The sequence below is a fragment of the Patiria miniata genome, unplaced genomic scaffold (genome assembly GCF_015706575.1).
Source record: "Patiria miniata isolate m_02_andy unplaced genomic scaffold, ASM1570657v1 HiC_scaffold_4, whole genome shotgun sequence".
Classification (NCBI taxonomy): Eukaryota; Metazoa; Echinodermata; class Asteroidea; order Valvatida; family Asterinidae; genus Patiria; species Patiria miniata.
Genome location: NW_024037071.1, coordinates 5374657 through 5386869, shown reverse-complemented (window position 1 = coordinate 5386869; position 12213 = coordinate 5374657). Strand labels below are relative to the sequence as shown.

General features: G+C 40.6%; 1 protein-coding gene across 1 annotated transcript; it reads left to right on the top strand.

Annotated features, from left to right (window-relative positions):
* The first annotated feature begins 637 nt into the window (after positions 1-637).
* Positions 638-11934, top strand: LOC119740166. Its single transcript, XM_038215381.1, has 2 exons — positions 638-2652; positions 10643-11934. The coding sequence occupies exons 1-2, from the start codon at positions 1758-1760 to the stop codon at positions 11242-11244; spliced, it is 1497 nt and encodes a 498-aa protein (XP_038071309.1). The 5' UTR covers positions 638-1757; the 3' UTR covers positions 11245-11934.
* The last annotated feature ends 279 nt before the right edge of the window (positions 11935-12213 follow it).

Here is a 12213-nt window from a genome sequence, read left to right as displayed (position 1 = left end):
GCTGGAAATCTTAAACGCATGGAACAGCAGGAGTCTCATTCACGTTTGTTCACATCACGTTGATGCGAATTCACAGTCTAACCTCATTGTTAGGGAAACTCGATTAGAATAGGACCCCGACTTCAGAGCGGGGTGTGGATTATAGCTTTCCATTAGACAACTTTGAAAAATACGGACACCGCTAAGTTTTGTGTATTGTGGGACTTCGAGTAGCCGTTAATTGTGTTCCACACGGGCTAATCCAGAGTAAAAGACGGCGATTAATACCAAACACCTGTGTATCCCCCCCTCGGACCGGCACGTGTATTTAAAAAAAAAATCGAGAACAGATGAAAGTAATTTTGTTATATACATGTAATATTTTAACCCAAACCTAATACAAATGTATTCAGTTTGATGTTACTGTAATCCGTATGACGAGTGGCGATTTTGAAACAGAGTTCCTTAATCTTTGATTTAATTCCACCCATCTTTTACTTGTTACTTAACTTGCCAGTCAAACTGTTTGTCATTTGAAACATTTCATATTGAAAATTGTAAATCCGCCTCTCAATCGATTGGTGCCCTGCAACGCCCTCAACGTCCAATGTTGACCAAGCCACACTGCCACAGCAGTAGGCCAATATAATGGCGTATGTGTTGACATGACAACGCAATAGAGCAGTCTACTTATGCCGAATATGAATTGTGGAACCGCATGCCTTTGTGCGTCGAGGGTCCATGGAAAATGATAAACACCAATAAAAGCTTTCATAGGTCGTATTTTAGGGGTCGGGAAATCGACCCTGTATGCATGCACTCCCTGACACATTCTATGCATTATGGTAGATAGGCCTACATTGAAAATTCGGCTTATGGAAAATAGGCAAACTTAATCGATCGGGTTACGTTGAGTATAGATTTTCGCGTTGTGTTGTTGTATTGACATCACAATAATAAGCTTTCTGGGTAAACTGCATGGAGGCTTCAGTGAGTTTGCAACCTTTACTTCGGATATGAAAACACAGAGACCTTGAAGATGTTTTAATTTTGCTCAGTCAGTGGAGTCAATGAGTGGTTATAAGTTAGTGACAGGGGAACAGGCATGTAATTGAAGTGGAGTACATGTACTTCTAAGGCAGAGCACTCCTAAGGCAACTTATGATGATTAAAGCTGTGGAGTATAATCATCATGGTCCATTGGTCTATCTATGGAGCTTAGCTGGCTGAATTGTGAGGGACACTCCGTGTGGGGTGAGTGAGAACGTTTTGAATCACCCAGGCGAAACCGACTGCTGAAAAGACCGTCCCAGCCACACACCACAGCACAGGTCCGGGATCTTAGAGCAGTCCAACCAACCAAAGCTTGTCCAGAGTCAATCTGGGCTTGAATGGAGTCTGTCTTTGAAGGAACTACAGACCCATTTGACGGACCTACCATCAGTTTATTCCAGGTCTTTTGTCGGTCTTCAATAGTCATCATTAGGGGTGTATCCAGACACCCCCACCCATCATTCAGCGGCGCTGGCATGATTCGCAGCAGTGCATTGTGGGATGTTGTGTCTCTCATACCCGCACTACAGTCGCTGGTGGATTGAATCGTGCAGACGTAAATTAGATCATCAAGGAAAGACGACTCTTTGTTTTCAGCAATAACTGAGAAAGATGGGACATTAATTATCATGGCCACTTAAACGCTGCTAGAGGTGTGGATGGGTTGATCTTCCTATTCTGGATTGTAAGTGCTGCGCGCTGAGCAGCTATTACTAGTCTTTGCCATGACTGACTACTCGACATCTCATGTAGACGACAATCGGGATAACATCATCTCAGGATCGCATTTTCCTCATTCTCATCTCCACGCGGTTAATAATAACATTCATTCCCAATCCCGGCATCCAAACGGTAAGATGAGACTGGGCAAGAGCAACAGTAGCCCCGCTACTCCGGTAGGCGAGCTACCGCCTCTGGTCGGAGTCCCGCATGACAAACCACGCAATCACCAAACAACGCATGAGACTAGCATGATTCCAGCTGTCTGCCGTGGGGTGTTAGACAGCGAAAACCCCGCCATCCCCGGCACGCCCAGCCCGCTCATGAGACGCCGCTTGAAGTACATGGTACGGCAATGTTCAGACTCGGAACTCCTCAAGAATAACCGAGGTTTGGGACGATTGAAGTTAGCACCGGCAAGCGGCACAGCCAGCCCCGTGCCTCACCCACCGGACCAAAGCCCTCGCTCGCTAAACTCCTCGGAGTCAAACTCACCCAGGATTCTCCGCAAACCTCACACAGTTAACTCCTCCCGGACTGGACCGGGTAGGATCAGCCGTTCACTGGAGGCTTCACCCATGGTTAACAGGCGTGTTCGTAGCGGTGTGAGGCGAAACTCAGGCGGGCGGGACTCATCCCCGTCCTCAAGACCAACCTCACCACCTTCAGACAACCACCGCCCTAGACCTTTCTCCTTCGGATCTTACAGCGATGTACTTCAGTTTGTTTCAAGTAGTAATGAACCATCTACGAGATCTCCAGGGTCTCCCTTTGTTTCTAGGAGGACAGTGGGAGTAAGAGGTGGAGGCCCCTCCCCTCCTAGTCGAGCAGATACACCTGCTAATGATGCCATATCGATACATGACTCCAAGAAATCACATCACATATCTTCATCATCAGGTAGGTTCTCTGCACAGTGATTTTTTTGATGTATTTTTCTTTATAAACATATTGATAACTTCATGAATAATTATGATCATGTGGCAAGAAAGAATATTTCCCCCCCCCAAAAAAAAATCTCGTTTTAGTTTTACTGAAATAAAGTTATTGCGCCATCATTTCGTAAAGTCTTAGCACGGTGATTTTTTATTTTGGCAAGAGAAATAAGCGTTTACATTCGAACTCAATGTTGGCAACACTCATACATTAATCTTCCATTAGAGGGAGTATGTTATTTCAACAATTGAGAATGAATATTTAGGACACTTTCAAATGTCAAATTCGGGCTGTTGTAAAGCTTCAAACTTATGCCTCCAGCTGTTTTTTTTTAAATAAATGAAAATAAAAGACACACCCTATACCTTCAGAATCAGAATTGACTGAAAATTAAAACAAAACACGCATAAGATGGAGCCGTTATACTAATAAACAAAACAACAGCGAACAAGATTACTCTGTTACATTGTATAATGATGACCTGATGTACCTTCGCTGGATTGAATAATACCAAGAGAATGTCGAACTCTTGCTTGTACCTCGTGCAAACAACTGATATTTGATTTAAAAAAATGTTAATTTGGTACTTTTAACACTAACATAAACTCTCTAAAATGAGATCATGCCAAATTGACAGCCTGTCTAATGGGGCTTTGTCCGATTGTTGACGCCTTATACACACGCTTCGAAAAGTTAGAAAGCGCGTGAATTATGTCCTTAGCAATGACAGGATAAGTCCCGGACAATAGCCGTTTGATTCTAAGAACTATCTACCATATTGACGACATTAAGCTGCAGTCAAAGACAAGATTATCCCTGAAATGTGCCCTTTAATAAGACACGTTTTCATGCCATTGTCTGGCTTCCCGTCTCCCACTGTGACGTCTGATGCGGTTGCAACATCACATCGACAAGGACATTCCAACTACACGTATATCAAAGGCAGGCGTGAGCTAATGGGAAACTTTGCCAATATTTCGATCATGAGTAAAACATGGTTAACAGTGTTTGGCATTGAGTAACGATCGATAAAATGTCATTAAGGGAATGAATAATACATGGCGTCTTTTGTGTGTCAGTTTATAAGAACACCATTTTAGGCCTTTGGTTTTAGAAAATCTTCTATAGAAAATTACCACATGTCGCGATCACTGAGTACAAAACAAAACATGTTCTTGAAAAACTATGTGAATCGGCTATAAAAACGTTTCATTATTGGTAATTTTGACAATAAAGGAGTTTGATATAAATTGATAACTTCTTTGATAAATTTTAACTAGCATGCAAATATGATTCAATATCCGCTTAAAATAATTAATGACAAAGACATTTTAACTGTAGGGTTTTCAAATCACTTTCAATCAGTTTTGAGTGTCAAATAATCGTAAAATTGTTCAAGAACATTTTTGTGCTGCTCTATGATAAACGTTGGTCAGCTCACTGTAATTTTTTGTAAAGAAAACAAGCTGGGCAAATCAATCGGTATTTTGCCCAACGTACCAACTACTGACACGTTCCATAGTTGGTCATTTTTTTAAAAACAAATTAACCAACAAGGGGTTAACTCCATACCAATGTTGGCCTAATAACATTACCCGACAGTGTTAGGCAGTATGAATACGCGTCTGCAATAATGACATTTATGAAGTGGGTTTCATAAATTTAACATTTTAAGATGGTTGACGTGTGAAGTTCGTTTCAACACTTTAAAGAGAGCCAATGTAAATGTCATGCACATCCTGCGCTAGGACTAGGGAAATATACGGCCTGACACGATTGAAAGGTGTTTATAAATTGAAAATCCTAAGGAAAATGGATATTTCGGCTCACACGTGAGAAATTCAATATTGTTTATATCAAAACACTACTTTACTGCTTTCAGTGGTTCATTGTTGAACTATGGGACAACTTTATGCACAAATGTTTTCAACAAGCACAAATTTGGGTTTGCAATTTGAAGAGAAAAAAACTGTCATGAAATGTCACCATGCATTTTGTCAGAAGTATGAAACATTTTAATTGGTTAACTGTAAAACAAAAATGCACTTTGCATAAACTTTTACCAAAACAAGATGTGACATTGTTTTATAAGAGCAATGGACATTTTGCTACAAATATACTCCAGTGTAAAATTCATTTCATGGACCCTTTAAATTTTTCATGGCACTTTAATTGTCGTAAAACTCGGACTTTGCTTTAGCGTGCGGCACTTCACACTCTTCAGACCATGAAGTGTGACAAATTCTGGACTTGATAAAAAAAATGGCTTCATCTCAGCTCACTGTCCATGTGGGAGAGAAAATCAAACACAGACGTACAGTTCAAACACACAGTGCAGTAGTCCCTTCATAATTTTTGAATTAAAGTGTTTTGTAGTGCTTTGAAAAATGTTCTAATTCATTATGTGGGGTAAAGTCTTTACACTTAAAAACAAATAATGCAAAAAGAAATGTTAGATTTGTAAAGAAGTAAAGACCAGATTGGCTGAAATGCGTGGTTTAGTTTTTTTTTTTCAACTTCACTAGCCTGAAAATGCAGGTTAATTGTTTTTTAATTGCACTATAAACAAAAAGCTTGGTCCAAATATGTATGTTCATCAGTTTTCCATGTTCATCGCATAATGTGCTGATGCTTAAAATATGAAACAAGCCATTTCAACGATACAAAAATTCGTATCGTTTCACCAGAATATAAATAGTTGTGCCCTTATAGCGCCCGTAGTTGTGCCCATACATGCCTATCGCGCCAATAATGCACAAAAACTACGTAGTTTGGGCCTTTAGTTTTACTACCAAATGTACTTCAACATTGTATCAGTTTTAATATGTGATTGACATGTTTACACATGGACCATTACTTCGCTAATGTACACATAGCTACGGTTCACAAGTATTGCAGTATTGCAGAAATATACCACACTGAAGCTTGAATAAAACTGCAAACTGGATAATACGTGAAAAATTGATCCTATATTAACCAGGCACAATTTGGTTCAATACCGATATCTGAAAATTCATGATGTACATTGCATAGGTTTATATACTAATTATTAAAATCCCATTCTTATATCTAAAAAGCAAGTTTTGATGACCTAAACAAATTTATTCTGCTGAAGAGAACCTGTTTGTACATTGGCAAGTTCACGATGCTCTCCTGGTGTGATTTTTTTCATCTTATATACACAACAGATTTATTCCGAACACGTTTTCAGGTGTGCCAGACGAATAACTGTCGACGCGAACGCGCCTGGCCTTGAGCACTGATTTCACACTTCAGTCGAATTGCTGAAAAAAAAAGAATTGAATTCTTTTCAAGCAAAATTTGGAACAACAAACCGTGCCCTGAAAATTGGTGCGAATGCCTCGTGGGAGGTAAGGTTTTGGTATGACGCGCTCACAGTACAATCATGATGGAATGAGGTGAATTCAATGGTGAAATTGTATGAAGGTCAAAGGTTAACACTGGTTCTCTGCCCCCTGGTCCCTAGCACCAATCAATCATTTAGCGCCGGGGTGCAAGCAAGCAATGCACTTTTTAGCTGTCGGATCGTGTAGAGGCATGCACGTTAATGAAATACGGGCTGAATTTCTTGTTACCTTAGTGATGGGTGTCAACAACTTTTTTTTGGGGGGGGGGGGACGGGGACGTAGATGCAGGAAAAAACAGGTGCGATTCACACACTAACAAAAAGTCCAGTTGGCCCGATATTTTTACTCAAATTCCAGCAAGAACTTAAGATGGACCGTCATCTTTTCGAATTTCCTACATTGCTTTTTCTCTAGCAATACAAAAGTTATTCTCTTTTGAATGAGACATGCATGGAATGGAATAATTGGCTGACGTTCAGTAATGGAATAATTACATTAAAACTGTCGAATTATTTGTGGCATGATTCAGTTCTCGTATTGGAAGATTGGTTCCCGCCACCATATCAGAATTGATAATGTTGTAGGGGTCGGGAACCAGTAGCAGGTTGGACCTGTTTGTGCTCAAAAGCATGCCCCAAATCAAATTTAAGACTGAGGCCTTCCCCAAGAAAAATGTATTAAATCAAATTGAATTTGAAAATGCATTCAGAAACAAAACAAAAATTGAATTTGTTGAAGAGCACGTACATGACATCTTTAATTGAGTGGTCTGCAGATTTCGCAATTTCGGTATTTTGTTTTATTAATCCTTAATTTTATATCTTATAAAAAAAGATTGGTAAACAAGCTGAACGAATAATGCGAGTAAAGAAAGTAATTGTATCTCGGGCATCGTATAAGAGCGCTGGTGTTGTCATTTCGCGGTGAATAGCGCGTGAGTTTTTCCAGACGAGGACACTATTGTGCCACACAACAGACAAAAACTAAAACGTTTGGCTTTGTCATATCGACCTCAGTTATACGGATTGTTGGCGGAAAACAGCAAACGAAGAAGAAGTAGAAGAAGGATAAGTGATGATGTGTAAATAATCACCAGATTATACCGACAAGAAGGATTGAGACTCTGGTAAAAATTCACAGAAGAGGAAACCTTACAAGTTCAGGAATGTCTAGTCACTCGGGTTTACTGTCCGGGTGCAGGATGCTTGTTTTCTTTAAGTCATCAGAAAGCTTATTGGAAATATATAAATGACATGTTTTCCTCACTTGATAACAGGCGAAGGTTTTGGTCTTTTGTCCGCAGTCGTAAACAATCCCCGCCACCTCCTGTATTCACTCATAACAATGTTAAATTATCTCAACCTGGTGTTATTTCATCCGCTTTCAATGCATACTTTTCCTCTGTGTTTAACCCTGATGGTATGGTTCCCAATGACCCATCTCCTTGTTCACTACCATTACCTGGTCTTTCAGAACTGTATGTGTCTGTAGGTAAGATTAATTCTATTATACGTAATCTACCCACCAACAAATCTCCTGGCCCTGATGGCATTATTCCTGGTATATTAAAGAAGATTTCTTGTCAAGTATCCATCCCTCTGTGCTTGCTGTTCAACACCTCTCTAAGCTCAGGAAAATTACCCGATGCTTGGCGATGTGCAAACATTACCCCCGTTTTCAAAAAGGGCGATAAATCCATTCTGTCGAACTACAGACCTGTTGCACTGACATCCGTTCTGTGTAAAATTCTAGAGCGTGTTGTTGCGGCTGCTATAACAGATCACGTTGGTATGTTTGGGTTGTTGAACAGCAATCAACACGGCTTCACAAAACGCCGAAGCTGTGTTACCCAACTCGTCAATGTTATGCATCAATGGGCACTGACTCTTGATGTTCCACGCCCTCCCCGAATTGACGCTGTCTTCCTAGACATGTCAAAGGCATTTGACAGGATGCCACACCATATCCTGCTTAGTAAACTTTCATCGGTTTACAACATCCAGGGTGTGGTCTGGCGTTGGGTCAGATCATTTTTGACTGGCAGGAAGCAACGTGTTCTTTTTCAGGGTAGTGTTTCCTCATGGGTCAGTGTTTCGTCTGGTGTTCCTCAAGGTAGCGTTCTTGGACCCACCTTATTCAACCTGTTTGTCAATAGCATTCCCGACTGTGTCTCCTCTAGCTGTGTTCTGTTCGCTGACGATGCTTTGCTCTTCCGAGTCATCCGGTCGGTTGAGGATGAGTTCCAGCTGCAGAACGACTTAAATAATATGCAAGACTGGTGTTTAAATCATGACATGCTCTTCAATACAACCAAAACTAAGGTTATGCACGTCACCAGAAGCAAAAATATCCATCCTCCAGTTTACACACTTGGTGATGCTGCCCTGTCCACAGTTACCTCTATTCAATATTTAGGTGTCACTATTAGCTCCAATCTTCAATGGAATTCCCATATTGACTCACTTGTCTCACGTGCAAATCGCCTCCTGGGTTTCATCCGTACTATTGCTGGCGGAGCATCAACTCAAGCCATATTCTGCCTTTACAAATCTCTGATCCTGCCTATCCTGGAATATGGCATTCCAGCGTGGGGTACTCACACTCTCTCTCAACAGCAAAAGATTGAGCGCGTACAACGCACTGCCACCCGCATTGCTTTGAAACAAAGACGCGGTGAAATGTCATATGAGGATAGGTTGGGTCAGTTGAACTGGTCTTCTCTTTCATCTAGAAGAGATTATTTACTTTGCTCTTTTGCTTTCAAATGTTTATCTGGTGTTTGCAGGTGCGAGTCGATCAACGACAATGTTTTCATAAATGCACGTCATCCAGAATCCCTTACCTTCCGTCATCTGCCTTCTCGTACACAAGCTTTATATCATTCTCCTACTCGTTATCTTCCCAGACTTTGGAACCAATTTCCACCCCATATTAGGGATTCTGCAGTACTGGACACTCTACCTGTTTTCCTTAGGAATCTTCGGCAATTACTTTTCTCAGACAACTGATTTCATTATCCTCATTAGTGTTTTCATATACATGTACTTGCTGCATTTAATTGGTGGGGACTTTCACATGACTTTCACATGATTTGGGTTTCGTTGCATTAGTCTTCTTGCTTGCGTGTAATTTGTAACAGGGGCCAGTTTTTTTTGTTGCTGTTTAATATTTTTATTATTTTCTTGTACCTTGTTTTGTTCTTGTCTGCGTTTGTCTGCTTAATATGTGCGGGGTTACATACCTGTGGGTAATAGTAATTAAATTTACTTTTGTGACCCCTGACCCACATATCGTCTTTTTATATATTGTCTTCGGATGTTTTCATTTCATTTCATATTATGCGTTGTTTTTGTGGCCCCTACACTTACACTTACACTTATACAGTGTCGTCTTTTGTGTTTATTTTGTTTTATTTTGTATTTCGTAGCTTTCATACATTTTTGTTTAGTTTTTGTGCTTCATACCGTGTTTGTTAATTGTGTATTGTTTTGGTCGAATAAATAATAATAATAATAATAATCAGGACGCTATACTGAGATTCTGGCAACCAAATCGGATATTAGTTTTGTCAATCGTACATGCTCCTTAGGAAATTTAACATTATTGTGTTATTCTTCAATGTATTTGGCAAAACCGATCAATATTTGTAACCGAACTCTGTGACGTCAATTTTGCCGATGTGCAATTTTCTACAAACAAATTTGAGTTTTAGCCTCCTAGACATCCATGCACAACTATTTTTTAAAATTTACATCTCATATGCTAAGGATCATTTACAAGAACGATATTAGCAAACACATCATCAAAGCAAGACATAACTTAGTTTGATGAGATGGTCGACCAACCATCCACCAAAGACTACAGTGCCTGCTGACACCATATCTACGCACGTAAACATGGCACAGTGTGTCTTATGGAACATTACACGAAACTTCATCTTCTTATCGTCATTCTCAGCCTCAAGACATAGACAAAGGGAAATTTATATTATACATTTCATGGAAAAGCGACGACAGTAAAAGTTGTGCTCCGAACCACGATCAGCTTCGAATCGTCCACGGATGAATCGTCATAGCCTCGTAAACTATCACCCTTGAAATTCCTTGGACAAATAGGGCATACTTTAGGCTTTTCAAAAGTCGAACATGCATGAAGAAAATCCATTTTCATTGCTGATCAGCGCACTCCCCTCCCCTCCTCCGACTTCGAGGATACATATGTTTTTTTCCCAGATCAAAATACTCTCTTGCAAGCCTTTTTGTTTAACAGTAGCCACCCGACCGGGAACATGCAGTGAGGCATATAGTGTTGACACCGTACAGAAAAGCTCCATTCGCATACTGTCCCACATGCACAATGTTGCCAATCACATGCCACAATTCCAAACTTCTTGTCTAATCGTAAAAGTACTTAGATGACGGAGTTCAACGATACGGCAGCTTTTCACTGTCAGTTTATGGACATGCTGTTTAATATGACATTTCTTAAAGAGCGATTGGGCGTGGTCAAAGGACCACACCACTACTCTCACTAACACACGACTCTGGCTCTTTCGCAGTATTGACAAAGTTGTTTTTGTTTTGCAGGGGATCGCAGTGAAGTGCAAGAAAACGAGGAGACTAGTCTCGTTTTGGAAGAGCATGTGGATCATGAGGAATCTATGCTCCCGAGAAGGAGACTACGACGTGACTCAGGCTCCCAGCATGCACAGCGAAACTCCACTGGTCCCGTGCTCAGTGATAACAATAGAAACTTCTCAAAGAAATCCCAACAAGTTGCTGCCCCCACGGGCACCAGTGACTACCCTCATTATCCACATGAGGATCAAGTGGTTGATCACCTGGTTGATGACGACACGGGGTATCCTAGTAACCTCTACGACATCCAAGAAAGGCGGGAGAGTATTTTGAGCATCGAGGCGGTGCAAGAAATCGCGCGTCGATTCGCCAAAAACGGTGAAAAGTCCTCCAGTGAATCCAGGAGCAATGCGACGGATGATGACGATGACGAACAAGACAAAAGCAGAAAGCCCGAGAAAAGCAGAAAGCCCGAGAGACAACCTACACCAGAATATAGGAAGCAACCGCTCTCCACGGACACACGCGTCTCCAATTGGTTGAAAGGTATACAAGACCCAACAGAGAGGGCCCCGACTACTCTGGAGAGAATATTACCAGATATTATATAACGATAATTGATCAATTATTGATCGGCAATTCGCCCTGAAAGTATAAAGAGTACAAAATTGACGCCAAAGGCCAAATAATGTATTCATGTCAAGACGCACAAAAGTGTTTGTCAAAAGAAGTAGGTATTTAACATTACATGAAAATGTAGTTTGTGTCAGGGTGTGCATTAAAAAAAGATGGTGTGTGCTGAGGCTGTGCTCTTAGCAACAACTGATCGACAAATATCAACTCGTTGTCGACACTAAACTGGCGCGGGATCACTGCATATACATGTGTGTGGACAAGTAAAGTCACGGTCAACTGTCAGTTAAATGGAGTGGGTGGTACTTTGTGTGAAAAAAAAACCCCGAAGGGGCGGGGTCAAACCGAAAAAAACCCGTCTCTTTAAAGATACACAATTACTTGAAGGTACATGTTGACAATTTATTTTAATTTTTTTTGCAAACATACAACCTTGATGCACTCTGAATTATGAGATGGTTGTCAACTGCAACGTTGTAGTATCGTAAAATGATGAGTTTTTGACTCTTCAAATACAGACTATCATTGTAAACTGTAAAAGGTGAAAACAAAGGTATTGCCTATGTTAATAGATTACAGGTGTACTTTAAATGTACTCAGAGGTCGTATAATGGCGAGCTGGTTTTGCAGATGAACGTAATAAATATGCAAATGTGCTTTCAAATGAAGGGGTGCTTCTAGTTTTTGTCAGACCTCCGATGAACAGAATCATTAACCCTAACAGTCCTGAGTCCCTTAGATTGCATGTGATTTTTCACACCAAGTGGCAACGTTGAAGCTGGACTTATAGGTCTATAAAATGTTACATAAATTCACAACGAAAGCTGAGGGTATTTTTAGGCCACAGAAAAACATTCTTCTTGCACAGACGTTTTTTTTCTGTGGGATGTGTTTTGAATGATATCAGGGCAATTGTTAGATGCAGACAGCAGCTCAACAAATCGTCA